Source organism: Henckelia pumila, chromosome 2 (genome assembly GCF_033568475.1).
Source record: "Henckelia pumila isolate YLH828 chromosome 2, ASM3356847v2, whole genome shotgun sequence".
NCBI classification, from domain to species: Eukaryota; Viridiplantae; Streptophyta; class Magnoliopsida; order Lamiales; family Gesneriaceae; genus Henckelia; species Henckelia pumila.
This window is the reverse complement of record NC_133121.1, coordinates 113,508,006-113,524,404: the sequence shown is the minus strand read 5'-3', so window position 1 is coordinate 113,524,404 and position 16,399 is coordinate 113,508,006. Positions and strand designations below refer to the sequence as shown.

General features: G+C 34.5%; 1 protein-coding gene across 1 annotated transcript; it reads left to right on the top strand.

Annotated features, from left to right (window-relative positions):
* Nucleotides 1-4,678: 4,678 nt before the first annotated feature.
* Nucleotides 4,679-8,963, top strand: LOC140881477 (protein DETOXIFICATION 24). Its single transcript, XM_073286821.1, has 8 exons — nucleotides 4,679-4,999; nucleotides 6,342-6,594; nucleotides 6,716-7,257; nucleotides 7,635-7,721; nucleotides 7,797-7,853; nucleotides 7,931-8,169; nucleotides 8,312-8,430; nucleotides 8,554-8,963. The coding sequence occupies exons 2-8, from the start codon at nucleotides 6,346-6,348 to the stop codon at nucleotides 8,719-8,721; spliced, it is 1,461 nt and encodes a 486-aa protein (XP_073142922.1). The 5' UTR covers nucleotides 4,679-4,999; nucleotides 6,342-6,345; the 3' UTR covers nucleotides 8,722-8,963.
* The last annotated feature ends 7,436 nt before the right edge of the window (nucleotides 8,964-16,399 follow it).

The following is a 16,399-nucleotide window of genomic DNA, read 5'->3' as shown; positions in this document are numbered from 1 at the left end:
TAAAAAATTGATAAAAGAGGGTAATTATGGTTCTTCTGGATATATAAGTTATAAATTTGGTAAAACTATGACGTGCAATGTAAGTGGGTTACTAATAACCGAAAACGTAATAATGAGGTTTACAGGGGCATAGGCGAGTTGGTAAGGTCTGAGGTGACGTGGAAAGAAATTCCCCAGCGTTGCGGGTTCGATCCTCGTGTGAAACATATTTCCCGCTGAAATATTGTGGGAGGTATGTTCTGGGGATTGGGTCATGTGCTCCCTCCTTTAGGTCCCTGCCGCTCGTGCACATCCCTCGATTTACCCTCCGCATGAGCCAATGGGCCTCTGACTCATGTGGAATGGGGTCCCCTTCGGGGTCAACCTTTTAAGAAAACGTAATCATTAGATTTAGATAATATTTAAATTGTTTGAATAAAATTATGTTTATGAATATTTATCGACTTAAATAGATCAAAGCACAATTGATAAAAATACATCATGACCATAAATCATATGTGTTCATTTATTTGTATGACACACTTTTAAATCGACGAGATTACGATCAAATCCGCAAAAATACTTTTTCATCAGATTGGAAAAACAATAAAAATAAAATTAACAGGAAAATGAATTTTACCAAAACCAAAACTACAGTGTACTTAAAAGTACGCATAAACTAGGTCCAAAAAAAAAAAGTACACATGAACAATCAATATTTATCAAATAAAATTCTTTTAATTAACTAAATTATCATACTAATGTCAAAATAAAACCACTAAACTTGTTATTAGGTTAAACCAAAATCCGCAAGAAGTTGAAAGTTAGCAAAAGCACAATTGATAGAATGAGAATTTCGATTCATACTTTATTAATTTAGTTAAATTAACATAATTGAATCGAGTTATATTAGACTTAAATCAAATCTTCTCATCCAAAAGCAGATCAACATACTATTACACCCATCCACTCCCACTATTTCATCTCGACAAATTTTGAGTTGTGGTGGTAGTGATAGTCATTTGTCCACACCTACGCTTCATTGAGTTGGAGTGATGGAATTATAATAATAAATATGAATTAATTAATGGTAATATAGAATGATAATCAACGGTTATGTCATTTAAAAATGAGATTAAAGGAACGACTAAGACAATATAGAAAGTACGAGATTATAAAAATTAAAATTATTCACTAGAAAAGAACTACTTAAAAATTTCATATGCAAAATAGTTTTATTTTTTTAGATATATTTAAAATTTATGATAACATTATAGAACTATTATATATATAACTATTTACATTACTTTCATAATATTATACTATTTTTGATAATTTTGACAATAAAAAAATCTTATGGTACCAAACACATCAACATCTTTAAGTTGTTAAAAATAAGTTCATCCAAACACTTTAACATCTTATTTTTTAAAATAAGACCTGACAGCTTATAAGTTCCTAAAACGGCTTTTAAGCTCTAGAAACTTATAAGTTGTTTTCAATAAGCTTAGTCAAATACTTTTTAAATCAAAGAAACCAATGTAACATCAAATAATTAAGTAAAAAAACTCATAAGAGAAAATAGATAATCACTTAATGTAGTAAAACTAAAATAAATGTAGACTATAGGTAGTTTGGATGAGAGGAACTCAAAATAACGATCAAAATAAATCCTTAAAGACCTAAATAATCTCCAAATTTGGTTAAATCAAAGACGACAAATATATTTTATTAATTAATTAGCCAAACTATGAAAAAAGCAAGAAGAAGACAAAATGAAAACTAAGCAAAACTTATCGACAAATTAACTTAAATTAATTAAATCCAAAGAAAAATATCATAGCATCAAATAAACCAAAAACCCACATAAAAAGGAAAAATTAATCAAGAAAATGATTTTAGTATTTTTTTTATCACACGAGAAAAATTATGATAATAATTTGAGAAGAAGTTAATAACTTATCATTTGTCACAATTATTAAATTAACATTTTTAATAGTATAAAATAAATTTTGAGGGAAGTTTAACTAATTTTTCTCACGGAAATTTCAATGTTTAGTGGGAAAATATTTATTAACCATTTAATATAGTGCATATAAAAATGACAAAAACTAATAAATAATCATTAGAGGAAAATTATCAGTGTCCATTAATTAATGGTTAGTCATTACATATTTAAGATATATTTCATCTGTATCATATATATTGTTTTTTTTTTTTTACACAGATTAAAAAAAATTTATTGAAAAAGTAAATTTTATATAGACTTCCTATTTTATTCCTATTTAATGTATTAAAAAATGATTGCACAATTTTCAATGTGTAGTTAATATGGATATATTAGTAAAGAAGTGTGAAAAAATATTACTAAATATAATATATGACTATATATTTGAGACAAAAAAAACGTAAACAATATAATTGGGACAAAAAGAATATAAGAAAATTACAAATAACTAATATAATAAAACAATTCGCTAAACTAAATACCGAAAGATACATGTGAAAATCCACACAAATGGGAAGTATTATATTTATATACTAGCGGTGGTGACGCACACACAATACGCGTATAAATTTATGTGTTGTGTATATAGTTATGGTTTTTTTTGTTGTTTTTTTTTTTTTTTGCAATTTAAAGTTGAGCATACCAAGAGATCAACTAAGGTGTTGTTGCTTAACTAGCAAAAGAACACACACGATGCGTGTGTAACGCTGATACTGTAACTATCAAATCATTTGTTAAAAGAATAAGAATATTGTGAAATTTCAGTAAGAGTGAGAAAGAATAAGTTTACATGGAGAAAAATTCCAGCGGTTGTAATGATAATATAAAGGAAAGCAGTTGTGTTTTTTATATTTTCACAGTGGTGTGCTTATACATATCAATTGGTTAGTAAAAGGGGCTGAGCTTTTATAATGCACGTAGATAGATTCTAATTTTTATACGCAATTTATTAATTTATATGTTATAAAAATAGCATCACAACTTACGATTCCATGTTCTCTATATATATAAAAAAAAAGTAAATAAATATGGGATACATATATCAATTATTAAAAGTTTGGGGGTAACCTACATGTTCGAATTTGGATTAAATAATAAATTAATTAATCTCAAATTTTTAATGGAAAATGTGGCGCTCAGAATCGAGAGAGGTGCCAAGATTTGACTCTAAATATAATATAGCAGCAGATTTTATTTTAATGAAAGAAAAAACGTGCATGACTGTGCGTAGCTCGATCTAGTCCAATGTTTGTATGTAAATAATCCATCCAGCTAAAGATTCTCAATTTCTGATGTCTCTCGATTATTTATTTTTTTAAAGTTAGAAAAACAAGAATGTTAAACAAAAAGTTTCGAGGAAGAGTTCGTGATAATGTAGTCTCAAATTCAATCGAATTTTATAGTAACATTCTGATAATATATTTTTGTCGGTACTATCGGAATTCAAATTTTTTTTTTGAAGTTGAGAGAAAATTACATCAAAATACAATTCAATACAACGCTAGATGACCAAGAGAAAATTAAAACAAGTGGTATGAAAGAAAGATCCTTGAAGTAGTTGAATGTAAAATGAAGTAGCTAGAGATACAATAATATAATGCGAGTCCTCTGACTGCCAAATATATATATTATATATAAAGTCAATTCATTGAAAATATATTAGTTATATAGTACTTCATATTGTTGTATGATTATTATATTTTTATCTGTTGGATAATAGTGAGTGATACATTTTTAATTAACAATCAATAAATATTGAACCAACCACATATAAATTAAAATAAGAGTCGATCGGATTCCTTTCCATTTGCCACTCTCCATTATTCTATATAGAAATTAAAGTGCACATCCTGCACCTACCCACGACCTTTACATCAAATTCTTAACTTTATACAATTTGGAATTTTAGATGAAAATAAAATGTCGAGACTCAATAATTTAATTTGGAATTTTCAAAATAATAATAATAATAATCAATATTATTATATTTATTGAAGTATCACATATCGACAATTTTATTATTATAGTCATAAATATATATTTTTATTCTATTTTTCTCGATCATATCCAAATACATAGATATATATTTTACATTTGTTCAAAAAAAAAAAGATATATATTTTACAAGAGTGCAGAAAAATAGAATAAGATATCAAAATATATAAATATATATATATCAAATTAGTTACAATAATATTTATATATTTTGATATTTTATGAAATTTTTCTGCACTCTTTTTAAATATATATATATATTTTTTTGAACAAATGTAAAATATATATCTATGTATTTGGATATGATCGAGAAAAATAGAATAAAATTAAATTCACACAAGCGAGTTGATTAGGTGCGGAGCACGTGTCATGGAGGTAGGTTGGCAAAAGAGATCTATGTTTCTAGGTCCCTCTGCATATATTATTATTATTATTATTATTATAAAAAACTGGAACCGAATATTATTATTATTCATTATGGCCGATTGGAAATAAAATATTAGTTAATTAATTAAAGTACAATAGTTTATAACAAACTATCACACATATTTAATATCGATAAAAATGTGATTTAAACTAATTTTCAAGCACAACATGCAATATGGCCAGGCCCTTCGCAAACGTCCAAGTGCAATTAAAGGAAATTATTCGTCCAAATTAATATACATTTAAAGATTGGCAGTGGACGATAAATAATTTTGTCCCCACGATAACTATTGGTTTCTTGTTTTTTTTAATCATATTGTGAGAAGAAGCAGCCACCTTCCCTTGTTAGCTGCCTAAATTCAACGCTCCTCTTCTTTAATTCCATCTGCTCTCTCCTCTTCTGTGTGAGATTTAAGTGATATTCTTGTTTTTGTGGCCATTAAATTCATCCATGCATTTAACTGTGACAACAATTTTGTACATGATTGAAGCTCAGGCACCGCAACTCCTATAACTTTGCTAACTAATCTTTGCATATACAAGGAGCTAGCTAGCTAGGTGACCAATCCAGCCACAGATTTCTCTTCTTGTGTAAGTTTTCTTTGGTTTTTTTCATCAATCTAACTGTGTCTTTCTTTTGTTCAGATTTTGGATTCTTTGGTTCAAGTTTCAGTTTTATTTCTTCCCATTCAAGTGTGTTTCTGTCTTGTTTTAAATAGTTGTGCTTTTTTCTTGATGTTGCCAACTTTTTTTCTTTTGCAATCCTTGTTCTTTTAGCATAATTGTTTACTTAATTATACAATAACGTACTTTTTTTGTTAACTTGTTTTTTTTGTTTTTTTTTGGGTTTTCTCAGCTGGTAGGTGTACTCGTTAAGGTTTTAACCAAGAATCTGGCTGTCAGATTCCTGAGTTTCCGATTTTGGGTTCAAGTTTTCTTAGTAACCAACGAATTGTGTTGAAATAGGACCACTTGCTTGTATCGATGTGTTAACAAGGAAAAATATAGCCAGGCAGATCTAATTAGATTTGTTTAGTTTGTATAACAATTAAGATCCTTAATTCACTGAAAAGAGATTTAAAAAGGTTTTGAAATTTATAGTGGCATAACGAAACGAACGGTGTTTGGTGTTTCTTGAGGTTTCATTTTGTCATATGTTTCAACTTTATAGCTGCAGGAAAGTCATATTTTCTCTGAAGAATCGAGGAAAATTATATTTTGGGCCAGCTTTTGTATGGATTTTTTAAATAAATTTTGTACTTATTTTCTCCATTAGACAAAAGGCCAGAATGTCATATGTTCACTTATTATTAAAAAAAAAAAGAAGAATTACAAACTGAACTTTGGGCAATTTAATATAATGTATACTCATCAATCAATATCTAAGGTTGGTATCTATTGTGCATGAATGCGGGGTGGATACGGCCTATGGAATATCCGAATAATAAAATTAAAATGAGTTATGCCACAATTCTGAGAGGATAAGACATGGACTATTCTATAGTTTCAAGGATCTTATGTAAGATCATTTTGCAATCATCTGAAGAAGATTATTATCATTTTACTAACTCAAGTTCTTATGCCTTGTTGAGAAAAATTTTATTCAAGATATCTTTTCTTTAATGCGAGTCATAATCTTTAAAGTTTTCGAAAATTTTTGTGCCCTGCTCCCATATTGTGCCATATCAGTGCATGAGAAGAAGTAGAGCCTATCTTTAAAATGTATGTAGTCGCTGACAAATTACTGTATTTGCGCAATTTTTATGTTTTGGGGGCTTGTGTTACCGAGATCAAAGATAAGCCATCATGGAAACCAACAATGCACATCCAATACTGATTATTTCACCCGGTTCTGTGTCACATAGTGTAGAGAAATCACAGTTTCATGTAATATTATATGCTGATCATTTTGTTAATTATCTTAACTTTACAGAAACATGGATAATGGTGTGCATGAGAAACTCATTGTTCCTTCGGAAGGAAAGGAGGTGGTTGATTTTAAAACAAAAGTTCGTGATGAATCCAGTAAGATTTGGAGGGTAGCACTGCCTGGCATGTTAGCAAGAGTGGCTTCATTCGGAACCATAATAGTGACACAGTCGTTTATCGGACATCAGAGTTCCGTTGCTCTTGCTGGTTATGCGCTCGTGCAGACTTTAACAGTTCGCTTCGTGAATGGAATATTGGTATAAACCTTAATTCTTTCGGATACTAGATTATGTTATTCATTCAGAACTTCTAGTTCTAATGCAGCTTGAATACAATCATATTAATTATTTAGAGTTCATTTTGTTTGTGTTGTTCTAGATTGGAATGTCGAGTGCGACTGAAACACTCTGCGGGCAATCCTACGGTGCACGACAATATCACATGATGGGAGTTTATCTGCAAAGATCGTGGGTTGTGGATTTCATAACTTGCACCCTCCTACTTCCACTCTTCATCTTCGGTGCGCCCATGTTTAAACTATTCGGTCAAGAAGAAACCATCTCAAATGCTGCAGGATACATCTCGTGGTGGTTTATTCCTATGGTCTACAATTTTGTGTTCACTTTGACGATGCAAATGTATCTGCAAGCACAACAAAAGAACAGCATCGTTGCGTGGATATCGATCGTTCAGTTCATATTACACGTGCCCCTGTCGTGGTTGTTTGTCTATGTTTTGCATTGGGGGGTGGATGGAGCAATGGCGGCGTTGTGCATATCTTCTTGGTTCGTCGTGTTTGCAGAATTAGGCTACATTATCGGGGGTTGGTGCCCTCATACGTGGACTGGATTCAGTACAGCAGCGTTTTCAGATATTTGGCCTGTCATAAAGCTCTCAGTATCATCTGGGGTTATGGTTTGGTAAAAAATTCTCTATAAAACTCTTGTATATGTTGTTACCCCATCCACATTGGATTTAAGGATATCTACGAAAAAATGTACGAGGCTGATGATAAATTTTTATAGTAAACAAGAACTGTTATTCGATAATTTCTAGTAGAACCGATCTCCTAGAGTCTAGGTGCGTGAGCTATACGTTTGTTTACTGTTTGACTACATAAAATGCTTACGGATCATGGCCGCCGCCCCTTCGGATTCTCTTTGTTTTCTTCGTATTTAAACTTTGTTTGTCATTTCCACAACTAGTTTTCCAATACTAGATTTTCTCAAACTGTCTCATCATAATGGATTTGCTTCCACCATTCAAACTTAATATGCATTTGTTTTCAATCTTCTAGCTTGGAGTTGTGGTACAGTTCTGTACTAGTCTTGTTAGCCGGTTACATGAGCAATGCAGAGGTCGCCATATCTGCCTTCTCCATATGGTGAGTTAGCTACAAGTAAACTTTGTTTTTAATTTTATCTCTCCGATGTGATGCATCATAATCTCGTTGTTGCAGTCTTAACATCAACGGATGGGAATTCATGATTTGCCTTGGATTTCTTGGTGCTGCATGGTACGTGTTAGCTACACAATTCCCTGCTCTCTTTTTTTTTCAATCTTATACTGTACATCTTCTTCATGACCATGTAGTGTGCGGATTGCTAATGAGCTCGGAAGAGGAGATGCTAAAGCCACTAAATTTTCGATCAAAGTCCTTATAACCACGTCAGTGGTGATTGGGGTGATATTTACTATCATTTGCTTGGTATTCGGAAAAACTATTGGATATTCGTTTACGGATGATTCAGAAGTTGCCAATGCGGTGTCGCATCTCTCTCTTTTGCTAGCTATTTCAGTATTGCTTAACAGCATTTATCCTGTACTTTCTGGTTAGTACCACATTCTTCACTTTGTGTTTATAATAAATTCTTTTGTCCAAACCGAGTTGTGGTGGACAAAGGGCGCACCAAAATATACTTTCCTAATCTAAATTTTTGGATTTGTCCCGATGGGTGTGATTCTTGATTACAGGGGTGGCGGTAGGTGCGGGTTTGCAAGGAACTGTTGCACTGATCAATCTTTGCTGCTATTATTTGATTGGATTACCTCTTGGAGCTTTGCTGGGATACGTTGCTAATCTTCAAGTCGAGGTAACATGCGAGTTATTTTCACGGTCAAGTCTATACGCGATCAGTACTTCAAAATTTGAGTCGGAAAATAACGGTTGTTTGAATCTCAGTGGTTGTATTAATTAATGATGTGTTTGTTGGCAGGGTATATGGATTGGTATGAACTTGGGAGTTCTTGCCCAATCACTTGCACTGACCTACATGGCTTGGAGAACAGACTGGGATAAACAGGTCAAGCTCGCCGCGGAACGCCTCCAAAGATGGAACCTTAAATCTGACGGAGAGTCAAATCATAATAATGGGCATGCATAAGATGTGAGAAAATGATGGAGATATTTTCGAATTTTTGGGCCATTTTTTATATGTGAATTGAGCGTAAATTGAAGCATTTGCTTGCTCACCTTTGATTTTGTTACTTGGGAGCTGGAAACTGGGCAACTTCTTGGTTTGTTCAAATGCATATTCATATATTTACAACTTAAAGATTCAAAGTCTGAAACAGAAGAACAGCAATATGCATGTTACTTCAATAGATTTTGAAATTTGACTCGATATATGATGGTTAGTTAAATTATGTAAACAACCTCCAGCTCAAAATTGTCGAGTTCATCCGATGGATCGGAAAATGGCAACCGTTAGCCGGATTCCTATTAACAAAAACCTTCTTATTCAAAGAAAAACGTCAGACGAAGCTAACCGCCCTGGCTCGCGTTTTATTGATGATTTCTCGGTTGGCTGGTCCAGGGAAATAATGATACAAACAACAAACTGCTATGTACATGCAAAAAAATTCTTAGTTTCCTGGTACGAACCACTAAGGATCTTCACCTAGGTAAAGTATTTATACATTCGGCAGAAAAAAAACATGTATCTATCAAAGAAAAGAAATTAAAACGTCGGTTATATGCCGTCAAGTCTCTTTACTCAGCCGTCTTCCGGTACGAGCTCCCTGTCACAAACCATCTACTTCGTGTGCATTTTTGGAGTTTTCTTAGAGATTCGGTTCTTCTAGAACATTTTTCATCATTCGTCAGAAAGTTTTTTTAAATCAAATTTTTGTACATAAAATCAAGGTTTTAAAAAACGTGAAGCGTGTCGAAGCGTGGGAGCCAAACTTCAAGCTTTTTAAGCTTAAGCGCGATTACTGCGAGCTTAAGCGTATGCTTAAACGTAAAAAAACGTTTTCAAAATAAACTATAATTTTAGTCATCTCAAACAAATCAGTGTAATGCATTAATTCTTTGTGAGATTCTAATTCAATTTATTTTATCATTCATTTCATATCATGTGTTATTGAACATAAACTAAATTAATTGGTCTAATTTAAAACATTAGCTGTAAAAAATCTCTCAATATGTACTGCATTCACATCATCTAACATTGCTAACAATCACTCAATAGTAAAAAAACGCTAATTTATATCTTATTAATCAATTTTGGTTTTAAGAAAAATCACATTTATGCGTATTTAATGACACTTGATATAGTCAACCTATGTCTGACCGTTTTTTTACCGCTTTTGGCCGAAGCGAAGCGTTTTAGAGAAGTTTCAAGCTTAAGCGAGATTAAGCATAGACTAAATCAAACTTTTTAGAACATTGCATAAAATAATCGTCTAGAGTATTGTACATGAAACTACTAAGTTGGGAAAATATTAGTAGAATCTTCTTGAAACTAAATATCCATTATTAGATTAAGTAGATCTTAGTCGTACACCATAGAGTTTTCAGAGTATAAATAAGACGAAATCTTCGTTTGTAAACCATCCAATGTCGAGAGTTCAATTTTATTTACAAACACTGTTTTGGTAATATTTTCGAGGCGAAGTTAAATTACGAATTTCACACTTGAACTTTCAAAAGACGATATGAGGTTATAGTTGTGTTCGAGTAAACTTTTGAACTTTCTACGTACAAAAAGAGATGTCCGACTGATCCAGCCGATCCAATCATACAGTCGGACCGAAATACTATTATATTATATAAAATACTAATTTAATATAGTAATTCAAATTTTTTAAAGACTTTAAATATTTATTATCTATATTATATATTAAAATAGAGTACCCATTGACCGTAAAACCTAAATGGAAATTACATTGTCATGTATACATACAATATTTTAATAAGGTTAAGGGTTTTAGTCTAATTAACTTATTTGTAATTTATTTATAATTACAATATCTTATCTACTTTTAAAGTTTTTTAAATTATTTGTAAGAATTATCTTCGCAGGTTATTAGCAAAAACATATAAAGTCAGATACTCTAATGTTGTCCTACGATGTCAGCAACATCAAGGTACAACATTATTCAAAATAAATTAAATAATTATATTCAAATAGATCAAAAATTACGAAAAATTATTATAAATTAAGCATAATTACGCAGCGGAAATAATAACACAAAAATTATTGTCCACAAGTACAAAGACTTGTGCGATGCCTCATGGCAAAAATTATTACTAGGACAAAGTAATATTCAATTACAAAAACCAATCCTAGTAAACCTATCAAAGTTAGATTCTCAACATTTTGAGAAATCTTAACAACACTCTAAATTCAATCAAAGATTGAAAACGAAAACTATGGAGTGTAAACTAAACAAACAAATATCTCAACCAATCGAGATATTAAAACTACACCCTAAATACTATGAAAGTAGTATAAAAAAATTCAGAGGTGTAGTAAAAGGAAGAAACAAAGCCACATGAAGAGTTTGAAGTCTCTTCGTCAGATAGTCTTCACGATGACAATGACTGAAATTCTTCAACCGAAGATTTAGATCTTCAAACGCTTGGTCTCCGAATTCTGGAATCAGTTTCTCCTTTTTCTTCTATGCTCTTCACGCTTATGATCTTTTATCTAATCTTGCTTTTTACGCTCCCTCCACCCTTCCGCTCCTTCTTTACGCTTAAAATAAGTAGAATGATTTATTTCCTTTAGATAGAGTCCTATAAAGATGGAAACAAATCTTCAATTAAAAAGTAAGCATGATCAAATCATATATCAATATTACTTGAATAAAAGATTATTATCTTTTAGTTAAAGATAATATCGAATACAAGAAAGGCAAAACATGTAGATAAATATTAATTAAAAGGAAAACAATTGAATAGAATTTATGTCTTTATCTCCAAGACATATTTTCATTTCAATCTTCCTTTTTTTGCCTTTTTGGACAAAAAAGCATATTAATGATTATCAGTTGCTCCCCCTGAGGTAGACAACTTAGGCTCCCCCTAAATTTGATCATATCAGTTCATGGTGTTGTCACCAGATGTGGACAACATGGGAGGAACAACATCAACAATGAAATCATAATGAGCAGAGAACAGAATTCGTAATTCAAATGAAATCAAACAAGCCCTATTTATAGGCAAAATTCCCGGCCAGGATCGGAACTTTCGATTTTGGGATCGGAGCTTCCGATCCAGCTTACTGCGTGCATGCATGACACGCCGGGATCGAAACTTCCGATCCGATGATCGGAGCTTCCGATCTGCCCTCCGTTCGACACTTGTCAAAACTCGCGGCTGAGTCATCGAGCATTGCTGGCAGCTGGAGATCAAGACTTTCGTTCCTGGATCGGAGCTTCCGATCTCTGTGCTTCCGATTGACTTCCAAAGTGGCTGGGATCGGAGCTTCCGATCTGGGTTCGGAGCTTCCGATCCGGCCCAAAGTCAAAAGCCCAAATTTTTTTTTCCTGAAGTCCAATTACACTCCGAAATTGGTTAATTACTAACCCTTGATCATGTTTAACATATTATTATTTTAAAATGGAATCTGGGTTACTACATTCTCCCCACCTTTAGATATTTCGTCCGCAAAATAACATCTAAAGATAAATCAAGATAACAATATGAAACATCAAACCATGTTTTATTACAATAACTGTAATTACATCTTTACATGGTAATCAAAAGTACAAAGTAAACAACTCAGGATATTCTGCTCGCTTATGGCTCTCGGTTTCTCAGGTTGCTTCTTCAACGCCTCGGCGTTGCCATTGTACCATCACAAGTGATATAACCTTGTTCCGAAGAACTTTCTCCTTCCTGTCTAGGATACGGAGTGGTTGTTCAACAAAAGACAGATCTGGCTCTAGCTGAATATCAGTAGACTGAATCACATGAGATTCATCAGCTATATACAGTCGAAGTAACGATGCATGAAAAACATTATGTATACTGGAAAGATTTGGCGGCAACGCCAGACGATATGCAACATCTCCGATCTTTTCCAGTATCTGGAAAGGCCCAATGAAACGAGGAGACAACTTGCCTTTTACACCGAATCTCATCACCTTCCTGAAAGGTGATACTCGTAGGAACACATATTTACCAGGCTCAAACTGAAGTGGCCTGCGGTGAATATTAGCATAACTGGCTTGTCGATCTTGAGCAATTTTGATCCTCCGTTTGATCAAATCCACCTTGTCTATAATCTGTTGCACCAACTCAGGACCCTCGACTTGTCGTTCCCCGACTTCATCCCAGAATAACGGAGTAGGACACCGTCGATCATACAATGCCTCAAAAGGTGCCATATCAATACTACGATGATAACTGTTATTGTAGGCAAATTCGATCAAAGATAATTGATCCTGCCAAGATAAGCCAAAGTCCATAACAGAAGAACGTAGCATATCCTCCAAAGTACGAATCGTCCGCTCTGACTGCCCGTCAGTCTTCGGATGATATGCAGTGCTCAAACTCAAAGTGGTACCCAATGCCTGCTGAAAACTACCCCAGAAACGTGAGGTAAATCGCGGGTCTCTATCACTGACTATGCTTACTGGAATCCCATGCAATCGCACTATCTCCTGGACATATAAGCGTGGCATGCGATCATAAGAATACTCCCGGTTGTAAGGAATAAAGTGTGCTGATTTCGTCAAACGGTCAACAACGACCCAGATAGCATCACACTAACCATGAAGTCATAGGTAAGTGGGTGACAAAATCCATAGTCACGTGCTCCCACTTCCATTCGGGAATCTCAAGATTCTGCAGTAATCCACCTGGTCGTCGGTGTTCAGCCTTGACCTGTTGACAAACCAAACATAGAGAAACAAATTGATACACACTACGCTTCATCCCCTTCCACCAGAATCTAGTTCGCAAGTCCTTATACATTTTCATGCTTCCAGGATGAACTGATAATCGACTCCTGTGAGCTTGAGAAAGAATATCATTCTTGAGCTCCGCAATATTAGGTACAACCACTCGATTAGATAAGCACAATAATTCATCTGCCTGAAAATGGAATCCAGATGTATTAACCCCATTGGATAAACGTGTCAAACGCTGAGTCTTAACATCAGATATCTGAGCATCTCTGATTCGAGAATACAATGCTGGCTCAGATAAAATAGTATACAATCGAATTCCATTCCTCCTTTTTCTGTGCTTGAGCGTAAAACTCAAAGAACCACTCTTGTATCATATGAGATACTTCATTAGTTTGAAGTGCAGAAAGTCTCACCTGCCGACTCAAGGCATCAGCAGTAAGATTAACAGAACCTGGATGATATTTGATTTTACAATCATAATCCTTCAAAAGATCCATCCAGCGTCTCTGTCGCATATTCAACTCTGCCTGAGTGAATAAATACTTCAAACTCTTGTGATCCGTGAATATCTCAAATTTCTCGCCATAAAGATAATGCCTCCAGATCTTGAGTGCAAATACAATGGCGGCTAACTCGAGAACATGTACTGGATAATTATTCTCATGCGTCTTCAACTGTCGAGAAGCATAGGCAATAACATGTCCATGCTGTGTCAGAACACATCCTAAACCCTGACCAGAGGCATCAGTGAAAACAACATATCCTCCTGATCCAGAAGGTAGAGCTAGCACCGGTGCAGTAGTAAGACGTCTACGCAGCTCGTGAAATGACTCCTCACAATCCGAAGTCCAAATGAAGGTAACATCTTTCCGAGTAAACTGAGTCAAAGACCTGACCAACTATGAAAAATTTTCGATGAACCGACGGTAATAACCAGCTAGACCCAATGATATGGTTATCAGGTAGATTCTCGATGAAGGATTTAGGTGAGGCATCCTATATTCTAGGAATTCAGATCTATAGAGATAGATCTAAAAGAATGATAGAACTCACTCAATCAACCTACATCGACACCATATTGAAAAGGTTTTCAATGGATGGGTCCAAGAGAGGACATCTACCTATGTGTTATGGAGTTTCTCTATCCAAGTCTATGTGTACCAAGACTGACGAAGAGATAGAGAAGATGACACACGTGCCATATGCGTCAGGCATAGGTAGTATCATGTATGGGATGATATCTACCAGACCGGATGTGGCCTATGCTCTGAGCGTCAAGAGCAGATACCAAGCCAATCCCGGTCAAATGCATTGAAAAGCCGTGAAGGATATTCTTAAGTACTTGCGAAGGACTAAGAATTTATTCATGGTTTATGGAGGGAGAGAATTGAAGTTGGAAGGCTATACCGACTCTAGCTTCCAATGTGACGTGGATGACTCGAAATCAACCTCTGGATTTGTATTCGTGCTCAATGGCGGTGCTGTCTCTTGGAAGAGTTCCAAGCAGGACACCACAGCGGATTCCACCACTGAGGCAGAATACATTGCAGCATCAGCTGCTGCTAAAGAGGCGGTTTGGATAAGGAAATTCATCCAAGAGTTGGGTGTAATTCCTGAAGCTGTTGGTCCAGTCCCGGTGTACTGTGACAACACGGGTGCCGTTGCTCAGGCAAAAAAACCAAGGTCTCATCAGAAGTCCAAACACGTACTGAGGAAATACCACATCATCCGGGAGATCGTGGAAAGAGGAGACATCAGTGTCGAGAGAGTGGCCTCTACAGACAATATTGATGATCCGCTTACTAAGCCCTTGCCAAGACCATTGTTTGACAAATATCGCGAAGCAATGGGATTGCGTAGTGTGACTAGTTGGCTTTAGGGTAAGTGGGAGATTGAAAAAGTGGGTGCCCGGTTAGCCAACTTGTGGCTAAGGGCTTTTGTGACTCTATGTATAAACAATATTTTGTTTAATATAATTTACACTTTTATAATGGCATTGACTTTATCTTTCTTCATAATGTTATATTATGATATACTATTGTTGTTTTGATAAAGATCTTGAATATACTATAGTGTATGTAAGATGTGGTAGCACATGGGGATGGCTATCATAAAACACATCTTATAGTCACTGTATTTCTAAACAGTTCCTAGTCAATTGAGCCGTCCGCAAATAAGGATAAGGATCGCTTGAGATTGAGACTAGAATTTGCGATGCCGAGTACCACGTTTCATTGGTATGGAACATAGAGATGTTCAAAGCATGCAAATGGATATTCATATGATGAATGATCGAACTACCCTATTCGGACTTTCCAAGTGGTTATCACTTATCGAGTGGATAAAGTCCGCAGTTTTGGTTGTACACCATTAGTCCTTATTACTTGAAACATCATTGAGACTCTATATGCTAGTACTGTACTTTGACTCGTTTACCGACTCTATTGGAGTCATCAGGTGTCGGGATTGGGTACAGTTACGATACATATAGGAGTCGATGCTTTGTTGTCAAGGATTCACCACATACTCGCGAGTGTGGATATCCTATGCGATCTGAGGAGATATTAGTGTGAAGAATCTCTGGCCAGAGTACATGATGTGTTTTAGGTTACTTGGTGTTCCTAGTAACACATGCGATGTCGCTAATAGATCTCCAAGATGTTATGCATAGTTATCGAATCTCGATCGACTCTCGATGCACCAATGGTTGTTGATTCGATCGGGATATTTGGTTGAAGGGACCGTACTGTACGCTAACCAAAATCTACTGGTTCTTGCAGGCACTATCAGTAATACCTAGGGAATCATGAGGCGATGTTGCTAGGCGCTCTTACCATGATTCGATGGGTAAGTCGGAAATTGTTGTTCCGAGTCACAAGGAGTTGTGAGCCCACAACTAGCTGTATTTCTGAACCATTG